Source organism: Amphiura filiformis, chromosome 1, assembly GCF_039555335.1.
Source record: "Amphiura filiformis chromosome 1, Afil_fr2py, whole genome shotgun sequence".
Classification (NCBI taxonomy): Eukaryota; Metazoa; Echinodermata; class Ophiuroidea; order Amphilepidida; family Amphiuridae; genus Amphiura; species Amphiura filiformis.
In genome coordinates this window covers 28,519,353-28,542,247 of record NC_092628.1, presented here as the reverse complement: position 1 = coordinate 28,542,247, position 22,895 = coordinate 28,519,353, and the positions used below count along the sequence as shown (strand labels likewise).

The 22,895-nt window shown below is 36.7% G+C and overlaps 1 protein-coding gene across 1 annotated transcript in view; it reads left to right on the top strand.

Moving 5' to 3' along the window:
* LOC140139773 (speckle-type POZ protein-like) overlaps nt 1–22,895 on the top strand; it is a 113,359-nt gene that overhangs the window by 54,415 nt on the left and 36,049 nt on the right. Inside the window, 4 exon segments of the mRNA XM_072161519.1 lie at nt 11,129–11,271; nt 13,155–13,276; nt 17,218–17,345; nt 17,348–17,368. Coding sequence (XP_072017620.1) covers nt 11,227–11,271; nt 13,155–13,276; nt 17,218–17,345; nt 17,348–17,368 — 316 coding nt within the window. The 5' untranslated portion in view covers nt 11,129–11,226.

Below are 22,895 nucleotides of genomic sequence, written 5' to 3'. Positions count from 1 at the left end.
CATATTTTGGTATTGCCTGATGGTCCTCTGTATGTACCGTATACTGACTCGAGTAAAGTCCCACCCTTTTTAGGTGAAATGGGGTGGGACTATACTCAAATTTAATTTTTTTATTAAAAAAAAAATTTCTACGGTTTTGGAGTGAAGTTTGAGGTATCGTCATCCACATCATCGCATGTTAACCCCATGACAACTACCTGCCGATTGGCCAAAAAGAAGTTTTCATTATCAATTGGCCCAATCAACAACATTGTTAGAATAATTTCACGACACAAAAAAATTGGGCTGAATTATTTGTTAACCTCCATTCTGATTGGTGATTAAAGTGAAGATATCATGTAATTGGCCAATCAGAGGCAATGTTAGATCAGCAGGTACATGTAGTGCTCAGGGGGTTAACAAATGAGACACATCTACAGGCTCTATTTAGTACCAGACATTGAATGCAGCAAACAAAATAGAAAAAGGGGAATGGTGTTATGTTGTAAAACCCTTGAATTAGGGAACTAGACCAGATTTACGTGACAAGCACCTAGTTATCTGCATTATTATTGTCCACTACTATTTACAGACTGGAGTCTAGACACACAGACCTTTCACAATGTGAGTGAATGAACACTCCAACCCATCTTTACCCAGATGTGACATAAATGAGAGTGGACTTGGCCACTTCTCAAGTCAAGTCTGCAGACAGACGGCTAGTTGGCTAGCTTTTTGAAATGTGATAAAATGTGATGGGGACACTCATCGTTCGGCCGTCCAGCGCAAGAAAATGTGTCGTACTCGCCCGGTCTGTTGACAAACCATGTTAACAAGATACGGCAAAAGGTACGCTTGTATTTAAGACAGGGTAAGAGACTCATTGGAAAAACACAATCTCACATCAAAACATAGTTGGTACCACTGCCAGTGTAACTTAAGTGCACCAAGGGACTGCTCTGGCTCCGTACGTCACATTTTAGTTATTAAACTAGAAAACTCGCATATATTTTTCCGAACGTTTTTATTTAGGTTGACAAATTTCCACTGACACAATTATTTCCTTCATGTGAAAAGCTTTTTGTCTACATTTTCCGTGAACTTGACAGAGAGTTTCCGGAAACGTTGCAGATTCAAATTTTCAAGCCCGGCGTGTACTGACTCGTGTTAACGTGCCATACACAGGATAAATTTGTGCTGCTGCTTCTATTTTATTCTTTTCTTAATAATGTAAGCACACTCGTAGGGGAGTCAGTGACCAGGAACGATGGTCGTTGACTTGGAGGTGATTGACATCCTGCTGGTTGATAATTAGTCTGGAAATCCACAGCTTTGCTACGCGATGCAAAACGCTAGCAACAAAAATGAAATAAAAATAGATAATTCCAAGGGATTCTCTGGTAATTATATTTAGACATCTATAGAGATATAGAGAATAGATTTTTGTGGACTCACCATGAGCAGATGAGAGGGTCATTGCTGATGGTTTACTACATATTGTACAATATGAACAGCTATTTTTCCCTGGTGTTCACTTGAATTAAGATGAAATTTTTCTAGAAAATACCAGGCGTCGCTCTCTCTCTCTGTGGTGTTTTGCAACCGTTTATGACATTTGTGCAAAATAACAAATTTGATTAGAGCATCATTCTGGGAGCTATATTGTGGTCGTTAATTAGATATGAAAAGGATGTAATAAGTTACACTATAGATAGACACTTGAATGTCAATGCCATTGTATGTTTTTGTTGAGTATGCAATCAGTGCGTATTTATAACTTCAACACTATTGAGTAGAAGCTCTTTGCACTTTTTTTTTAACCTCAGGAAGTGAGTAAAAAATAAGCAAATTAATAACAAAATATCTTAAAAATAAATACCTGCGACTCCTCCAATATGAAGCGGTATTTGAAGGACATCGGTTGTTACAGGACAGAAAGTGGGAGTAAGTTTAGACATCTAAATAGCACATTGAAAACCTACCTGCCAACTCTACAGATTAAATCTTAATTTAATCTGATTTTGAGGTTTCCACCCTCCCTAAAAAAGTCAATTTTTAGTTTGAAAACACCTTTTGTGGGTCTTATAAATATCTATGACCTAGGGCTTCTAAGGTGCTGCCCTGGACTACATCAGGGTTCTTGGTCTTCAAATGTGGAATTGCCAATTTGTACAAGTATGAAAATCTATGAATTTGCTAAAAACTAGGAAGTTGAAAACACACCAATTTGATATCAATTTGTGTTTAATGTTAAATTTTTCCTATACAATGATAATATTGAAAACCACAAAACACCATGATTTAATGAGACAATAGAATATTGATTTTCAATTAAAACAAAGCAGTGCAAAGCAGGTTAACAACAGGCTGTGGTAGACCTTCACTTTTACTGTACTTTATTAAAAGAAACAATTGTTTTTCATTTTCTGACTACTGATGAACACTAGGTAAATTAGCTTCAAAATTGTGTATGACTCTTCAACAAAACAAGTTTTGTGTTGGCATAGTTTTGACAAAGAATGTCTTACTTTTTCACATTGAAGAATTGTTCGGTCTAACATTTTGCACAGTGCGTATTTGTGCGACAGGATTGTATGTGAATCCATTGATTTGATCGCTAAATTATCCACTATGTATACATTGAAAATTTATGAGAATCACCTTTGATTCACTTACTCTGTTTTCGAGAATCTGTTGGAGAAGGGAATCGTGATTCGTAAACCTTGCAACAAACAAAAAAAATGTTACAAAGGTTTTGAAATTAAATGGAAAATAACAAGCATCAAAAAAATAAAACTACAGCATCAAAAGCTGTTGTTTTATCAAATATAAATAGCATCAAGAGCTGTAACATGGGCTGTTTCAGTTGATATCTATGGACACTGGTAGACAGGAGACATGACCTCAATCTCCCACACATGGGGTGTAGATTTCAAATGGAATCATCCATCCAGGTAACCCCATTTGAAATTCACACTCCCTGTGTGGAAGATTATAGAGAGTATGATTTCGAATGGAATAGCTCACTAATCAACTTGGTTAATCTGCTCATAGAACCTAGAGAGGGAGACAAAAACCTGTAAGTATCTGTGATCTGATTTACTTAAAAAACTTAACCTAGAACACATAACAGTACAGACTGTACAGTGATTGTAAGTTGATGAATGAGTCTTGTGAAAAGTGGATCTCATGCAGGAAATTTGCAGCGCTTGACCTAGAAAGTCTACCACAGTGTGGCTGCAAGTCTGATATAATGAAAACTGTCAGCCAATATTAACACCATTGGTTATATTGGCTCATCCACTTTTTATTAGCACATTGTCTTTATTTCTTTGAACTTGGAATTAGATTTCCATGTAAGTAGACAATTGTATAAATTGAATTAAACATTTGAATTTATAAATTGGTAAGAACTTGAGTATTGCTACGAGTATGTTGGTTATCACAGTTACCGGTGCAGCTGGTCCCTGGGTGAGTAGTCAAGCAGTCAAGCTTTCCTCAGATGTATCTCTGACTTCATCATGATAATAAATGAATTAGTATAAATCATTAGTTTAAACGTCTGTGGGGGTGGGGGTGTACATGCGTTTGCTGTTAATTGTTAATGTTCGTATGAAATCTCAATGTGGGGCTGTTCCAAATGGATGCAATAGTACACTTAACTTGCATATTTGACAATAATTATGACGCCTATTGACACGCTCATGGTTGGCTTGTACTAGTATTACTAGTGTATGATATAAAATGGAAATTGAGCGCAAAAATGGCAGAAAGTGTCCTCAGTATGGCGATTGATAGCCTGCTAGACACACAGTCCACACTTGGATAAGTGTGTGCATGGTTGTCATTTGATGGCAGATAATACGGCGCGGTGTGTGTTTATGTTGGACTTGTCCACTTGTTATTTGCACAAACTTACATTGTTTCAACTTGGAATTAATTTGAAATTTAAATAAATTGGTAAAATTCAAACATGTGCGGTGTGTATACTTTAATGTGTTTCTTTTACAAATTTACCAACTTGTATTTTAAATTTCAAAAATTGCAGTTGAAAATTGCAATGAAAACATTTTACCAAACAGATATTGTATGGGTTTTTTATGTTGACCCCAGATTTTATTTATCATTTCATTTATAAAGTGTCTATTAATAATACATTTATTAATTTGATTTGGGAAAAAACATGAATTGTTAAACAGTTTTGTCTGTGAATGTGACCATGAAAGGTTGGAAGTTATTATTGTAGTGATGATGAAAATAATAATGGAAAAGAAATGCTGTGCAAAAATAAATTAAATCAACCATATATTTTAATGTAATTGTTACTGGTGTTTTTTAACCTTGGATTTAGAATTTATTTTATTGAAGCATGAATTCAACATAATTCAAGAAATGAGGAACCTTCAAATCGAATTGGTGAAATGGTGAACCTTCAGATGAAATTAAATGACAAATGCACTTCAAAATTAGTAAAACAGCATCTAAATTTATGGCTTGTATGAAATTTGACATAATAGAGTTTGTAATATGAAAAAATAGAAAATAATAATAAAAAAAAACAAAAAACAGAAACATAATTTTTGATCAACCGCTTTAGTTTGATCAGCTTGTAATTGGCAGAAATGGTTAGGCTTTTACCACTATGTTGAAAGGTAGACCAAGTTATCTGGTCTAAAATGTGTGTGTTAAGTAATTTAAGAAGACATATATTTTTTTTTTTTTTATTTAAATTTTTTTTTTTAGGTCAACCATGAATGATCCTAGCATTTAGGTCTAGGTCCAGGGACACTACAAAACCCACAAAAAAAATTTGTTATTTTTATTTATTTATTTTTTTGCAATTTTGGGTATCCGGTTACCCGCCTGAAAAATGCGCCAGGTACCCGGGCACAAAATTACCCGAAAATGACACCCCTAGAAAAAAGATGTGGTGAATTGTGGTAACCACAACCCAAAGTATGTATGGGGGAGTGATATATATAGGCCTACACACATCTTAGCTTCTCATGATCAAAACTGCTGGAGCAATAGGCTACAGCTCAAAATTTGGAAACCATTTAAACAAACAAACAAACAAACAAACAAAAGAGAACATGAAAATAAAATTGGACCATGCCCCTTAAAGTAGTAACAAATAATTTTTAAATATATAGAATGTCAGTTTATAAAGAATACACAAACACATACCCTCACAATTGCACGTGTATGTGTCATGAGAGAGAGAGAGGAAAGAAAATTTGCAATATAACAGTTGTTTAAAATTGAAATTTGTATCTGTTCAACTGAACTGCACATGACTTGATACAATCGGTTAAATTGCACTTTACACACAATATTTGACTGAAGCAAACGGGTTCATGGCTAATAACTCGCAATAAACAGATCATGTAATTGGTAGTAATAAAAAAACCACATGGTACAGCTTGCCGTAATATATACATAATTATTATCAACGATGCACGCAACATCTAAACCCATGGATCCATGTATGCAATAAAGTGGCATCATCATAGTGTGGTGATGTAATGAAATTGATGAGTTAGCTAGTACCGTAACCACTCGGGTATAAGCCCACCCCTCTAGATGGCAGATTTCACTTCAAAAATGGGGGTGGGCTTATAACCGAGGAGGCTAGTATGCCCAATGTACCAGTAATTTCTATCATCTATGTCAATTTCTTAAAATTCTAAGTGTGGAATGTTTATTATCAACTGATATAACTGAGAGAAAAGCATTGATTGGATTTAAGAACTTAGCCACAATTTAGTACTGGGCTTATAGCCGAGTGCACCCTTGTTCCCAGAATGTTTTGAAAAATAGGGGGTGGGCTTATACCTGAAGGTGGGCTTATACCCGGGTGGTTACGGTATTCACAAATGCTAGCTCACACAGTTTGAGGTTGTTGACATCAGCTGGCGTCGTGACTCATTATTTTTTCATTGTACCCTCATCTTTTCCTCTCATTTGTACACAGAAAAAGTATGAATTCAGAGGAAGAAGCGTTTCATTATTTTCTTACATGAAAATGCAAATTAAAAGCTGTATCTTTTTGATAGCATGAAAGATTAAGTATGAAATCTTTGAATTTGTGAAATTTAAAAAAAAAGGATGACAAGTCTTTGGGATGGATTGAAAAACATAAAATTGTGTACAGCTGCTGCATTATATATGATATAATTTGAATTATTTAGAAAATATTATGCATAATTTGTTTTTCAATATGATATTTTTTCTATCTGATGAAAATGTTACGTATAAATTATCAGAAAATCCATTGTCTTGCAGAGTTGAACGGTCAACAGAAATCCCTGTGTTTGTTCAAGGCTACATGTAGGAGGAGCCTTTGGGTTAACCCCCTCCCACAGGAGAGTATATCATCTCCCCTTCAATCTTGCTTGCAGATAAGGTTTCATCTTCTAGATGAATTTTCAAACAAATGATGACATTCACCATGTGTTCACTGTCTGGGCCCACAGCAGCTGGAGGGAGTATCCCATTATGCTTTGCAGTACCATAATAATAGAACTGTATGTGCCATAGAAAATGTACACAAAATTGCTCTCTTCAACTTTAAATAACTTGCTTAAATCAGGGAAGCTTAGACTTTTGTTTGCAAAAATATGACCCCTAAAGTATTGTGAAACTATCCATAGCTTTCAATATCTAAGCGGCTCTTGTTTATATTTTGTAATGCATGACGGGATACTCCCTTAAGCTGCTGTGGTCTGGGCCTATGTGTAGTGATTTGGTGCAGCTTGCTCTGTGATACTGAATCCAGTTTCATGTGTACTATTGGATGTGGAGTTTAGAGCAGGCCTTCTCAGCTAGTTTGAAGTGCCAACTGGAAAATTTAGTGATCATGAAGTGCCAACATGTCAAGGGAGGGACTCTGCGAGGTAGCGCGTATGCATAGCGGTTAAAGCTCATGGATTTTAAGGTTTTTTAAAGGCCCAGATTGGGTATTTTCACCCTTTTTTGTTCAAGATTTATGTGAAAAAATTATTAAAATTATTTACTGTGCGCCACTTCGACTGGCTCCAAGCGCCACAAGTGGCGTGTGCACCGCCAGTTGAGAAGACCTGATTTTAGAGGTATATTTTCAACTAATGATAAAAATATTTTCCACCTGTAGCCTTTTTCAATAGGGGATATGATATTTGGAGATTATTATGTCTGTGACAGGTCAAACATGTTTCATAATACATCCTCCAGTTTGCTAAGTTTTCAGAATAATGTATATAATGTAAAAAATAAAACAGATTATGTTAAGGGCTGGGGTATGAGCGACCTTGAAGTTCCGGTATCTGGAGAGGGGAAGCAATGAGTTACCCCAAATCACAGCGGCAGGTAGTGACTGGGCCGCCGAGTGCTAGTATATATTTATTTTGGAAGGTTCGTGTTTGTTTTAAATTTTTGGGCGTTTTTCCAAAATTTGATATTTTTGGTCATATTTCAAAAAGCGACATGCCAAAGACAACTCTTTGGGCACATAGTTTGTTATTGTTATTGCAGTTCTTTTCCACATACCTACGTTAACATTCGATTTCGTGATTTACTAATATTATATATTTTATGACTGCAATTTGGCGTTTTCAATGCGTTTTACACGTATCATGAAATTAACGTAAATATCTAGTCACGCTGCTTTTAGAATTTTTACCTGATCGTCGGCTTTTGCAGGCAACAGAATGCAGATTGGCTCACGATAGATGTCGTATTCCTCTATGTGGTTCACTCATTGATAAAATGAGTTTGCATTCCTTGTAACAACACACACATTGCCGTCTGGAAACCGGGTCTGGTACTGATTTTGGGACAGCCAATAGACTTCAGCGCCGTATCAAATCTCATAAAAACCACACGACTGACGACTATGTGTTTATGTTTCCCGCATCAAAGCTTGTGTCTACATCTATTATTATACTTCTTTGGAAACGTTGACCTTTGACCATTCTTTGTATAACGCCCTGATATGACCTTGATATGTTCGCTTGATTGGGTACGTTATATAGCATCCATTTCATTGAGGTGTTAGGACTTGGTCAGTATAATACTTGCAGGGATACAATAGTTTAACATGGTGTGTGAGCATGGTGAAAGACTCATTATTGATTAGGCGCGACATATTAAAGGCACAGGTCCTTTGCGTGCATAGCAGAAAATTATAATAGAATGTGTGAATAGAATGTTTGGAATTTTGCAACTAAAATACTAACTGCATTCTGCATTATGTATTTATTTATTTATTTAGGCCTATGCCTATTTATTTATTTACTGACTTATTTATTTATTTTATTTATTTGGAATATTAGTTAGTAGGCCTAGCTAGTAATATTCCATGATAGGCCTACGCCGGTTTATTATTGATTGTTGATAACTTGACAACTTGATTGATTGATCGATTGATAGTCATTTCACATTATATTCCTAGTTTATAGGCCAATTTGAATAGCATCGTACATTAGATAAATAGACCTATCAGTATTGATTTATTCTATTCAGCAATATCAAGGATTACTATCAAACTTCTCATAGCTGATTGTCAGTTGGCTCAGTGGTAACGCAGTAGGTTTTACAACACCGAGGTCCCGGGTTCGATTCCCACCTCTGCCTGTTTTTTGCAAGGCTGAGAAAAAAATGAAATTTCTGGACTGCAAACTTATTTGGCGCGCGATCTGAGCTGGTCCTTTTCTGGTGGCTGTGTCTGTTACAGGCACACTCCCTCTGCATCCAAACCAGGTTCACGCTCATTGCACCTCCCTTAAGTTTGTGTATGTAACATCCATGATAAGTCTTGCGGATGGGATTAGCACTGGTCCAGTGCTGATGTGACAGACTCTGCCTGGTACCAAAATTGCACTCCAGTCATCCTCACTCTGGTGGGCATGAGTAGCTGCTTCCACTAGCAAACAAAGGTATCTCCATCGGAGGAACTGAGCCAGTTCTTGGTGGGATACAATCATACGATCATATATTTCTACCCAGGTAGGCAAATGATATTTCTGGGCTACATCGATCCGAATCGATGTGCATTCCAAAGCATCATATAAAAAACCCCAATTGTAAAGAAAACCAGAGAATCCATTTTTAAAACTACAAGTTCAATTGCGGTCAGTGAGGTTGCACATCGAGAAACGCTAGGTGGTATTGTATGTCTCGGTTACGTTTGTTCTGAGCAGCTCTGTATAAATAATAGGAAAAAGGGCTTGTGTGTAAAGATAGCATGTTCAGTGTTGGCTGACTGTAACTCAACACGGTGCTCCCCGCCTAAGTGTAATTTTACTCGGAGGTAAAAACTAACAATGGAACAGATATATCTCGTTTTGACCTGTAACTGCTGCTTTATATACAGCTTCTACAGAAGAAAGTAGATGATGCATTCTCAGTGATCTAAATTCAAAGGCAACAACAGTGGAAGTGTAAACACAGAAATTGCTTGAAAAGTGTAGGAAAGTGTTTCTATAATGCAGGCACTGTCGAGTTGTTTTGAATTCAAACAATTGGTGACAACAGAAGCATACGTGAAATGGACAGTGTTTTAAATTACTAACATCTGATGTCAATATTGGAGTCATCAGTTAAGCCTAATTTACATGGGGACTTTACCCTTGCCTACATAATAACCATAAATTTTATTTTGATGGATTACTTGCCCTGGCGATGCAATTTACATGGGGACATAGAGTCCAGCAATTATGACCTCAATCAACTATATCTGGGGCCCCTATGTGACCTATAAAACTATAACCAGGTAAATACATAACAAAAGTGTGCAAAAGCCATCAACATACCAGAGAAAACTCTCTGGAGAGTGTATACTGTCCTGAAAAAATAGCCCCGGTTCTATTTTGAGGAAACTATGAAAGGTCAGAGGTCCAGGGGTATTGCCTGGCAAAATTACCAATATACACGGGGACTCTCCCTTGCTGGAAATAAATTTCAAGCAATAGAGTCTCCATGTAAATTACGCTTAAGGAAGTTCTTATAGATTGAAAACGAAGCTGTAACAGTCCTGGTTGAGTTATTGTTCATATTGTCCATGTGATATGGGAATAAATTCAGAGTTACCAACCAACCCTCCCTATTTTAGAAGGAGGCTCCCTATTTTTGTAAACATTTTTGACCATTTTGATACCCAAATTTGGCAACCTCACTATTTCTGGCAAGTTTTGTGCCCTTGAAGTTGTATGTAATTTTGAAAACCTCCCTATCTCTGAAATATGTGTATTTTAAATGATTACCGTATTTCGTCAAATAAACGCCCCTGGGGGCATTACATTTTCCCAAGGGGGGGGGGGCGTTTATTCAAGGTCAATTTTAGAACGATAATTCCCGTTAAAATCATTAGGTAAACTAAAACACACGCTAAAATGACGAACTATGAACTAGAAACACTGACTTCTGGCTCACTTCCAGGGTTTCTGATCCAGATTTTCGCCAATTATTGACGCTATTATCGACCATGTGCGCAACTTGGTAAGCTTACTACACAAGATAGCATGGAAATATCGGCATTTTTGAAACATCTTGGTTGAAAAAAGTGGTGGGGGCGTTTATTTGAGGGGGGGCGTACTATTTGACTAAATACGGTATTTGTCTTTCTTTATCTGTATTCATCTAATATTTAAAATAAAACATTTGTGATAGAAATGATGTATTTATTAAAAGAGAAATTTATCCTTTCACATATTTACACTGTTCATTCGTTAGTAAGAAAAGTCTGTTAACTTTGTGTAACTTTACACGGAAAATGTCTGAAAACAGACAGTACGTGTTATTGTATCTTTTTACAAGGAAAGGTCTAAAAAAGGACACTATTAAAATGTGCATAACAAGTATACATACAAGGCAGTTTCATGGACAAATTCAAGAGGTTTTCATTTCCATAAATTTTCTTGTAAGGATGATATGAAATTATATAGTCATAAGCATTATGCATTGTACATATATATATAATATGTATATGTATATATATATGTTTGTTGTATCAATTATACATGCAGATGACAAGATATAATTCATCCCGGTGATGGTAAGAGTAACACTAAGAGGGTTGCTCCCTGACTTATTCTTGCAGAAGTTTCAGAACAAGATTACTACAGATATTCTCAACTAATCTTTTCATTTATCGTCTTTTTTAACTCTACAGACCTAACTTTGTTCCTGTGTATTGGTCCCTAATCATTGAGGTTCAAACTGGCGACGTCACGGGCACCTAGTCCTCCGCCGAGCGAGCAAGCAGCAGCCATGTCTAACACAAGCCCGTGTGCAGAAAACTGGTGTTACACCCAGGTAAGGAGCTAAGAGGGTCGTTGTTGGGCAGGGAAAACCTCCTATGTGCTTGTGGCCCCTGAACATGTCTAAAACAAAACTGCTAACAGGTTACATAGGAGGTTTTGCTTTAAACATGTTCAGGGGCCAATGACAAATAGATTTTTCTTGCCCAACGATGATGTGGGACACTGTTTTGCTTGCATACTATGAAAAACCTTTACTTTTGCGTGATTATTTATCGGTTAGAAGAGAATCAGAGAATGAATGATCACGTGAATTTCTATATCACAGAACTAAGTGTCAAGCAAGAATGTTTATTATTAACCCTGTCATCAGTTGTGAACAAAATTGCTGTGAATTGCTCGCTGAACAATAATCATCATACTTCATACCTAATTCGATGTCCCTGTCACTCATCCAGCAATTGTATACACCTTCAGGGTGATAATATGTCAGTGTCACTTTGCTGGGTTTGTTTAATTTAAAATTCGCAGGGGATTTGCTAGCAAAAACTAATTAAAGAGGTTAAGCAGGGATGAGAGCCTATATTTAGGTCAATGTGATGTATGGGAGGTTTAATTAAACTATCAAAATTACAGCCTAATAAAAATGTCACGCTTTACGAGTTTTATTGCAAAATGGAAATGGTTATTCTCAAAAATAATGAATTTTAAAAGTAAGTGAGAGGAGATTGCACACTCTGTCACTAGAAACTTATGTTTTATACATGCTTTGCACAAGTATTTAATTTGTAATATAAATGAATTAATATCTAATATTTGCTTTGTGTGGGGGTGTGTGATGTAATCACCTTGCAGAGTTCATTGATCTGTTTGTGATCGTACAGAGAAGGTATCCAATTTGACCCGCGTCCTCAGTGAAGAGGTAGATTACACAATCTGGCATCTAATCTATCATCTCGCCATCCATTTATTGGCAAATCAATATTGCAGCAAGTTAAAGAAATATCAATTTATTCTGTAACGTTATGAGCGCTATGCGCTCTTAAATAATACAGAAAAAAAGGATCAGGAAAAAATCCTTTTTGACAGTTTTCAATATTAATTGTAAAAGCAAATTGAAAGATAAAAATACAATTTGTAACGGAATTTGAATCTAGTTACACTGGCTGTGCAGTAGATTCCAAAATGGATGTTTTGACCCTTGTCTCAAGAATCACAAGACCTGTTGAATTAAGTCTCCGATAATCACAACTTTATTAGAAAAATAATTATCAAGCTCAAATCACATAGTATTATTTATAACAAACTCATATTGACCATAAAAATGAATAAAAGACAGTTGGCTCCCAACACACGATATTAAAATTCACGGGCACCAAAATTGTTGGTGGCAATTTTCAGGACAAATAGTGTGGCCTGATGTTGTGATGTAGGAAAGCAAGCAGGCCTTGAAATAAGCGGGCGCGGGGAGCAAATTTGCTCTCGTAAAGCCACCAATTGCTCCTGGTCCTTATAAAATTCACATGAACCAGGAGCAATTTTCTAAAACAAATTGCTCCTGGTTCCAGTTTTGCACTTGATGCAGTAGTGCTGTTATTGTATATGTAGAAAAGGATTACTTTTTGAAAATTGCTCCTGTTTCTTCAGAAATTGCTCCTGGTTCTGGTAAAATCCCAGTGAACCAGGAGCAATGTTCAAAAACAAATTGCTCCTGGTTCCAGTCTGCTTATTTCAAGGCTTGAAAGCAAGTTGCCAGAAAAAGGCATGTAGCCTTGTCTTTTTTTATTTATCCTTGCTTGAGATTGTATTGCTTTTACGGAGTAAAAAATAGATAAAATTGCGAATTTGACCAAACTATATCCATGAGCTTATAGCATCAGCTCAATTGTGCAACTCTTACATAATTTGCATGCATGTATTACTTCTATCCGTCTCCAGGTCAAAGTGGTCAAGTTTTCGTACATGTGGACCATCAATAACTTCAGTTTCTGCAGAGAAGAGATGGGTGAAGTACTCAAGAGTTCAACGTTCTCATCAGGAGCTAACGACAAGCTCAAATGGTCAGTAATTAATACGCTTAGTGTACTGTATTCAATCGCTATTGGTAATCCATACGCAAACTTAAAGGTCTGTTCAATTGAGCATGCATGGCAGGCAGCAAGCCATGGCATGTTACACAACACAGAGCATGATGTGCAATTGTGCATGATACACTACATATTTGACCCATTACATTGAAACATGGCAGTTGTCATCAAAAATGGACTTCTAGATTGCATCACCAAGTTAGAGGACTGAATGCTTTAAATGTCTCATCTATTGATATCATATATGTACAATGGTTATTTTTTGTGACAAATAGAGTTCAAATTCCTTATTATTTTCTTTATTTTTGTATACCTATTTTTTCCTTTATCTTTAAATGTGGGCTTCCGACAACTGCTGTGTTTTGATGTGATAGGTCACAATTATCAGTTGAACTGAGTATGAGTACAATGTATTCCCCTATTTTTTAGGGGGAAGGGTACATAACACTAACATTTTTTGCATTCTCATGTGTGAAGCCAATTGATTTTTGAAGCTCATGGTATATGTATGCTACGAAAGTAATGAATTTGTGGGCACACAATAAATTGATAGCCCTTTGGAATGAAAAGAGTCCCCAGACCAAGCAAGATTTGATGCTGCAATTACCAAATTCAACCTAATTAGCTCCCCAGGCAAAAATTAAGCCAGAGACCGGTCCTCCTGGACAAGCAAATTAATAAGAGATTAGCGGATAAATCCTCAGTACGCTTTATGGACAGACACTTTTGGCCGAAAAATGCATAACACGTCCGATCAAAATCCCCAATGATAAAAATGTGTAGTTATATGCTTAATTTGTGTAACATCAGCAACCTACAGTCTTTAAATGTCTATAAAAAGGCAATTTCTGATGCATTATCGTATAAAGTACATTTTCGCTGATACAGAATTTATAACCAATCTTGCATAATTTGGATTACCAACGTACCACATCATGATGAGCCAAATATCAAAATTGAAAATGAAAAAAAAAAATACAGAACAAGAAAATACCCTGCAGATTTTATTTTGCATGAAAAATATTTTCAATGTTGCCACAATCTGAATCTCTGGTTTTAGTGTTTCAGTGTAGCTCACGTACATGTTTCATTTTGAGAATGTGACTGAGGAATTACTTTGCTTTAAAAGCAACTTCTTGTATTTTATCATGCTTGATAGTCACAAGACATGATTCATTCATGACTTGAAACATTAAAGAGTTGTTATTATATTGAGCAAGTCTCATAAACTTGCATGACACAGCAGTCATGATGTGACCTGTGACCTACTTGAGACAGAATCAATTGAGTGCCATCAAAAAAGATGACAAGATTGAAAACTCTCAAGTCATTGATTGTCAGGGGACATTTGATGACAGACCATATTCATGAGTACAATAATGGCATCAAGCAGGTGTTGGTGTGTATATGTAATAAAAAACGATGTACATTGTATTCGTAACATCGCTAATGCACTAAGAATATAGTGAGCAATGCTCCCCCACACATGCAAGGTTATAGGTGCACGCCTCATCTTAAGGGGTCTTTTTTGATAATACTTGTGTTACAAGATCGTTTTATAACTCCGGGACAAGGTGTCTACCTAAACGTGGCATAACGGTGAGGAACCGCTTGGCTGTGCCTCGTTAGCCATGTTATAAAGCGCCCATGGTCAGTCGATACGATTGATTCAGATGTATTTTCTGTTGAGCACTGAAATGTGAAACACTGCTCATCAGGTTTCAAGTTTTGTCTTGTTTGACGACGACGACGGGAGGAAAGTATAGACAGTGCATTAACCTATACTGCATACATGTAGCAGGTCATATCCATTTACTTCTCAGCTTTTAAGAGATGACTTGAAATGCATATAACAGCTTTTAGATTGTATAATGTTAAATTTTACCATTTGTTATTTCTATGAATAATAATTTAATTTAGAAGCAAATAAACGCTTTCAGAACTGCATAGGGAAATTACTTCCTGCGCTTAAGGATAGATAAAAAGAAGTCCTTGAGATGAACTTACAAAAGTAACAAGTACGATTTCATATGAAGAGAGAGAGACGCACGCACAGACTGACAGGGATTAAGATCAAGAGAGAGGAGGGAGTAAGAGAGATGAAGGGATGATATTACATTCACAATGTATCATTTTCCGTTATTGGACCTCGGCTGTGGAACATGCTTCCTCTCTCCATCAGAGAAGCTTATTGTTTTCAAAAAACTGTTAAAAACACACCTTTTTATGTAATTATTCCTTTTGTATTTTTGTTTGTTTCTATTCCAGCCTTGGCTGTAGTTTGTAGGCGCTTAGACCTTTCATTAGATTATGCGCGATATAAATTGTATATCATCGTGCATTGATGCGGAAGGATTTTAAAAAACTGGGCCCTATTTACTTCACAAAATTGATTGAGTATTGAACATGATATATTCTTATCACTTATCCTCTTGTCCTCTTGTCCAAAACTCACTGGGGACAACCATATTGAGATATTTACTTATCCTCTGGACAACCACTATATTTTACCTCTTAAATATGACACATTTTGGGGACAACCATTTTGAGGACAAGCAGAATTTATGCTTTTAGTTGTCCTCGGGACAACCATATTTTCCTTATTTCGGACACTGCTTCCAATGTTTGTGTTTGGTGATCATTGCCTTAAGGTTCGTTTCATACTACCACCGCATTTGCGATGACGCGGTGCTTTATGATGCGGTGCGTTGCCGCACTGCATCGTACTGCAAACTACTGCATTGCGATATCGCAGTAAAGTTAAATACATTTTAACTTGGAAATGCGACGAGTTGCGTTGAGTTGCGGCAAAAGTAATCGATATATCGGCATCGCAAAGCAACGCATCGCAAGTGTGGTGGTAGTATGAACGGACCTTTAGGCAGGATTTGAAGGTTTGGGTGTGTAAATTCAAAAAACTGGGTGTGTAAATTAAAGATTTGTGTACAAAGTTTAGGCCATGTGGGCAAGAAATGGGTATGTATTTACAAATGTGGGTGTGTAAAACACTCCCTACGCGGCTGACTGCCTAAGCCCTTGTTGGTGATATCCCATTGAAATGTAAAAATATACATATCATAAGCAATTCAGATAATTCAGATAGATATTCACAACCTTTGCACACAGATATTTATAGAAGTGTCTTATTGAGGAATATTATGTGCTTGGTGTGCAAATAGAAGTTATAAATGAATCAATGAAAGCGTCTTTTCATCGCAGTCATTGGCCGGGTGAAGACAATTGATTGTTATCAAAGCACACAGGAAGCAATCCACCTACAAATGCTGTAACTTAAGTTGTTAGATTTATGAAGTTCAAAAAACGAGTTGAATTTATTAATAGTGAATCATACTTGTGTCAATTGGCTGTGAGCAAGATGCCTCATTCAGATAACATCATTCGATTGACTTTTCGAATAGTATGGTACATGTACATCTAGGATAATGTGGAAACAAATTTGCATTATAATCTTGTTAGGCCTACACAGGATAGTTAATTTCTATAACAAGACTTGTAATTTAATTCTGACAAAATTTGAAAGATGGTTTTTTCAGATAACATTGTTTCATATCACATAGACACATACACAATAACACTACAATCAGGCTCTATTGCTGCGTGCTGGCATGATCACGATTTGCGCTCGACATGTTCACCCCCGCCATATACTGCGGCTGCATACACCAGCGTGCTGATGGGATTTATACAGATTCACACCACATATCCATCCCACTCACTCCAAATGCATGAACACACACACATTTCCCCCGATTGTGTGAATGGATGTTACATTAATGTAGTAGAATAATATTTATATTAACTTTTCGAAAGAATATATATATGCAAAATTGTATTCCTAATTTTTGTTGCATGTTTTGCTAATTTTATGAAATTTTGTTTTGTTTGGTTCACAGGTGTTTGCGTGTTAATCCCAAAGGTTTAGATGAAGAAAGCAAAGACTACTTATCCCTTTACCTGCTACTAGTATCATGCAACAAAAGTGAAGTCAGAGCCAAATTCAAATTCTCAATACTCAATGCCAAGAGAGAGAGACCAAAGCAATGGGTAAGTTTGCAACTCAAGAACCACCGACCTAATATGGACCAGGACCACATTTCAAGCTTTACAATGCATTGAAAGTCCCTGAAAACAAGTCCTACAGTTTTTGTCAGAGGAGAACGGCACTTGTAAGTTGTTTACATTTTGAGAGCATGCAGAACATAAACACGGAAGTGGGGTGCTGATTGGCTGATTCAATCGTCTGACAATCATAGCAACAGACCGATAATCTGATTGACCGATTGTGCGTCAAATCATTGGTTGGCGCCCTTGAAACGAACACATAGCTCTGCGTTAACAGGGCGCTCGCGTCAATCTGATCAAGGAATTGGCGTTTTTCTCTGAAACCCAGTGTAGTGTCAGCCCTCAGATTCAGTCTACCTTTGTGTAACATTTAAATGAACATACATAAAACTCATAACATCATGGATTGATATCACTGCGCAGCACCTAGTTTTGCATAATGCATGAGTGGCTTGCGCTTATGTGAATTTACGCGAACATTAGCAACAAGAAACTAATATTCTACCAAAAACTTGACATAATATGTGATAATCGGTCGATAAAATGATGGCTGTAGCGTATGGTCGATAACTGTCACAATTGAAAATTGACAGGAAATGGGAGGTACATTTGTATCAATAGAACTTAAAATTGTTTTGAGTCATTGGAGGGAGGGGGCTCTAAGCTAGGATTGGTCAAAATATGTTAGAGTGGGGCATTTAGTTGGGGTCAGTTCAAAAGGAAAATCAAACATATTTTTTTTACCCAGCTTAGACTGTGACACTAAAGGGACAAAATGTTCATGGAAATAAACTCAGAGGCTGTAAGTCCAATACCATTACATTATACACCGCAGCCTGTCAAAGGGAAAATAAATGAAAAGTAATTTTGCACAACATATGATTTCTTTTGTTTGATGGGTCACATTTGACATTTCCATACCAAGAATATGTCATGAATTGCTGCAGGACGATATCCTAGTCTAGTGAAGAAAAAAATGACACAATATTTGCATTGCAAATGAATGTGCGTCAGGTACCCTATTCCCAAGAAATGTGTCATGACCGCTATTTTGCGACAAGGGTAAAAGTCCGCTCATTCATTGGATGCAAACCACACAGGAAAAAAAAGCGAGGTCATTTGCCTGTTAAGATGTAGCAGTATACATAGTTAGTAATCCACAGAGGGGCATTTGGACAAATCAATAGCATTCATCCAGGAATAAGCGCTTTCCTCTTCTCAGTAGAGTAGGGGGAAGTAAGGACATATTGACGGATCAATATTGAATTGGCTTTGTGGGGAATCGTTTTCTGTACAAATCACAGATTTATATAGCACTGATAGGGAGTGTTGTGGGATCAATAAACAAGCTGATGGAATACCTCAGGGTATTGCTACATAAAGTGTTATCATATACGATGTCATAAAAGTGATAACTTGCACAGACAGTGGTGCTTTATCCCTATGTAGGTGTAATGACCGGCTGGGAATGGATGCGGCAAAACTGCCCCCAAAAGGTATTCTTCATGGGTCGTTAGACCCATTTTTGATGGCAAAATTGGTGTGATATTGTGAAAAATCATTTGTGTGAATGACCTCATGGGACAATTTAGCAGATTCTTCTCCCATGAATTTTTGGCTTCAATCTCACTTTGTGTTCAAATTGGTATCATTTCAGTTCAATAACCCTCATTTTAAGTAAAAAAAGTCAAAAATCATAGCTTAACATTTTAACCTCAAAATGTGGTGTGTGAGTTTCTGCACACAACATATTCCAAAGGTTGTTCTATAAATATGCAAATAGTGGATTTAAAGAACAGTGTCCTGATAGATGAGTATGTTTCAGACTCTAAATCATGTTGTATGTGCTAGGAAGTGTCATTGTCTTCATTTCTGGTGTTTTAATAATAAATGAGGGTGAGAATACTTCCCACGTACATAATGTCAATGAACCATTGGTTTAGTAATATACATAGTCAAGTGAGGGATCAAGTTACGAACTTCTGAAGAAGTGAGATTTTTTTTAGGCAAAATGTCCTTTGTATAGCAAAGGATGGAAAGGACATACGGTTTTGGTTTAACATGAATGTGACTGCATTTAGCCCCCTGAGCACTACCTGCCAATCTAACATTGCCTCTGATTGGTCAATTTACATGAAATCTTCATTTTAATCCCCAATCAGAATGGAGCTTTGCAAATTATTCACCCCAATTTTTTTGTGTGGTGAAATTATTCTAACAATATTGCTGATTGGTCCAATTGATAATGAAAACTTTTTTTTGGCCAATCGGCAGGTAGTTCTCATAGGGTTAATATGGTAGAACTTAATATAAATAATAACCAGACAGTCTGGGCTTGTAGCCATCTGAAAATGTACAAAAAAATAGTATGTTCTTGAATGATCATGATCAGAAAAAAGGTCAAACCACACAACATTGCCTGACAAGTTTTCTTTCAGTCGTGTCTTAATGCCTATTTCATCTCTAAATGTTTTCAATTTCAATTCTATGTGTGATTTTGATCCCCAATATCCTGTTTTAAGCTTCACTATAGGGCATTGCGTTCATCGACATACAGGATAAACAATTATTATTACCGCAATACATTTATTTTGGAAAGTATTGTTTTGCGGGTGCATTGGGCTGTGCATATGTGACTATTTGATTCACTTCAATCTGGATTAACTAGATTTTGGTTATAAGGGTAGCAACATGTGATATGCGAAGCGTGATTGTTGTGCTTATACACCCCACAGCCATTTGTGCTGGCTTTCAAAAATGTTTGTGTAAACAGGTCATGTTTGTTGAAAATGTAATATTATGTGGATCATATATGAGTGGGTTATGTTTGGATCAGATTCAAACTGGATTAAACTATTCTTGTAAAAGAATAAAATCTTGGGTGAATAAACTTTTAAGTCATTTAAATTTCTGATTCCTGTATGTCTGATCAACTTGTAGTGGGAGAATATTTGAAAAATGATGCGCTGCCACGCAGTGAAATAACAATATCCAATAGTTGATTCTAAGTATTGGAAACAAAGATTTTGTAGCCTGTGTTTGGTTTGCTTGAGAAATTCATGAAAGTCAATTACTGCTGAGCTTATTTCACATTTTGTTGAATGTGACCACAATTACAAAAGGTTTTTTTTAATCATCTGAAGGGGTACAGGAATTCGTAAAAAAAATGAATTTTTCAATTTCAGGAACTCATCAAAGTTGTTGATGTTTAATAAGCAGTCAAGTTAGCTCAATCGATAAGGCGTTCGACTATGGTGCGAGAGGTTGTGGGTTCGAACCCTGGCGGTGCCTATTACGCCTCGTGGAAAAATTGAGTTAGCTTGAAATTCCCTTGGACAAGGAACTTACTGCTATTGTCTCGTTGTAACCCGTACGAAACTCGGGGAGCTGATCCTGGTTGCGATGGTTATTTGTGGAATGTCTAGGGTGTGCGCTCTTGAAGCAGCAAAGTCCCTGAATAGTTGTTAAATGGTTTATGGAATGATGTGGGGCCGTAGAGGTCAGCGACAACCTGTAAAGTGTGCTGAGGCTTGTGGATCAACGTCTAGGCGTTGTGCCTGTGCGTAGCGCACTATAAATCACTGCGCTTTTTTCTTTCTTTTTTTTTTTTTAGCTGAGGGGATGCACGGTACAGGGAATTGTAAGCAAAGTGTTTGAAAAGTCTGAAACGTACACTCAAAACTCAGACACTACGATCAACTGGCAAGGCTTCAAGTGTATGTCAGAAATGATGAATTTTTGATGCTTGCCTTTTTTTTCTCCTTTGTGGATTGTATTGTTCTCTGGAGTTGTTTTTTTGTCAGTTTATGGTCGCATTCATGCATGCACATTATGTAGCTAGACTGCAAGTCAGGGAAGACACGAGGCAAGGCAAGGCGAGGCGACCGGGAGACAATGCATGTATTCATCTCATGGTTTTATATTCCCACCATACATGATGATGGAATCGTGTTGCATTTATGCTGGCATAGATTAATAGTTAATGCGAAACAAGATAGGCTGCTTCAATCCGCTGACCTGTTAGCGATATCATATCCTAACTTGGTACCAAAAAACAAATTTTTACTCCCGTTGCTGCTCTCTGATGGGGAGAATTGCATATAGTGATTTTGCGTAGGTGTACTTCCTATTCCAGAAAAATACAGTACTAATGTTTTGGGATTAAAAAATATTATTGAGGTCTGCCAAATGAAACATAGCTCAATCCTAATCATTCATTTAGTACTAACTGGAGATTTAAAAAATGCACTCACTATTTTACTAATTACCTGCAAAAAGAGCCAAAAACATGCATTTTTAGCATGTTTTCTGACAATTGAGTCACAAAAATCAAAGACTTGGAACAAGTCTAAGCATTCAAAATCTTAAGTATATGCCAACATTTTGCTCCAATTGTCACTTTTTTGTGTTACTTTAATTAAATGATTGGTTAAAGAATGAAACATGTCACAGGGCATTTCGTGATCCACAGCCTCATCCCCCCCACTTTTCTCAAAAAAAGTTGAGATTTTTATATCACTGGAAACCTCTGGCTATTATTTATGTACCAAAAATCTCTTGCAGGTTAATTCGTTTAGCAAAAATATCGTCAAATTTGAATTTCGATCTGGTATACCAGAAGAGGATGCTTGGATCACGAAATCCTTCTTTAATTCATAAATTTGGCCAAATAGTGAATTTTAACTTTTGTTACCAGTTAGGACTAACTAAAGGATTAGATGTTTCGTTTGGCAGAACTTTTTAATCCCAAGAAAATTAGTGCTGTATTTTTCTGGAATAGGGAGTAGAGAATTTTTTGGTGTTCGATTTTGAAAATGGCACATGTATACGTGTAGCTCCGTAGCTTCAATTAAGTTACTCTTACAAATGACCCCACCTATTTCTCTATGATTGTGGTGTTATATATATATAGGGCTGGTTGTTCACACTCAAATCTTATGAGGTTAAGGAATCACATGATATCGATGCCTTTGGAGACTTACCAGTTGTTGCCAATATAAATTGGGCAAATCTTATGGAACTAAGGAATGGATTTCATCACGTCTAACCTGATTCTTCAATACATTGCTGTTAAAGTAGATATATTTGTGGGACATTAATTTGCACACTTTTCATGTTCAACGCACATACTGTTAAGGGCTCATATTGAAATACCCTACCACGTTTTCACACAGAAAGAAGGCAGGATTCCCCTCGCTAAGCGCGCACCTCAGGAAAGCTTGGTCATAAAACGGATGGATTATATGCATCAGTGATACACCCTGCCCAGGATTTTAACAAATGAAGGCTAGCACAGGAAAGCTGCAGGATGGCGCACACCTTCCTGTGTAAGGGAATTTCAATATGAGCCCTAAAATGAAAATGTGTGAATATGTGTACATCCATATCAAAAGGATGCACTTGTCGGCTGCTACATGTGTGTCATTTCACATAATAACTTGGAATAAATACCAGACTCATTTCAAGTGGGGGTCACTTTAAATATCATCCCCAAGTCACATGGCTTATA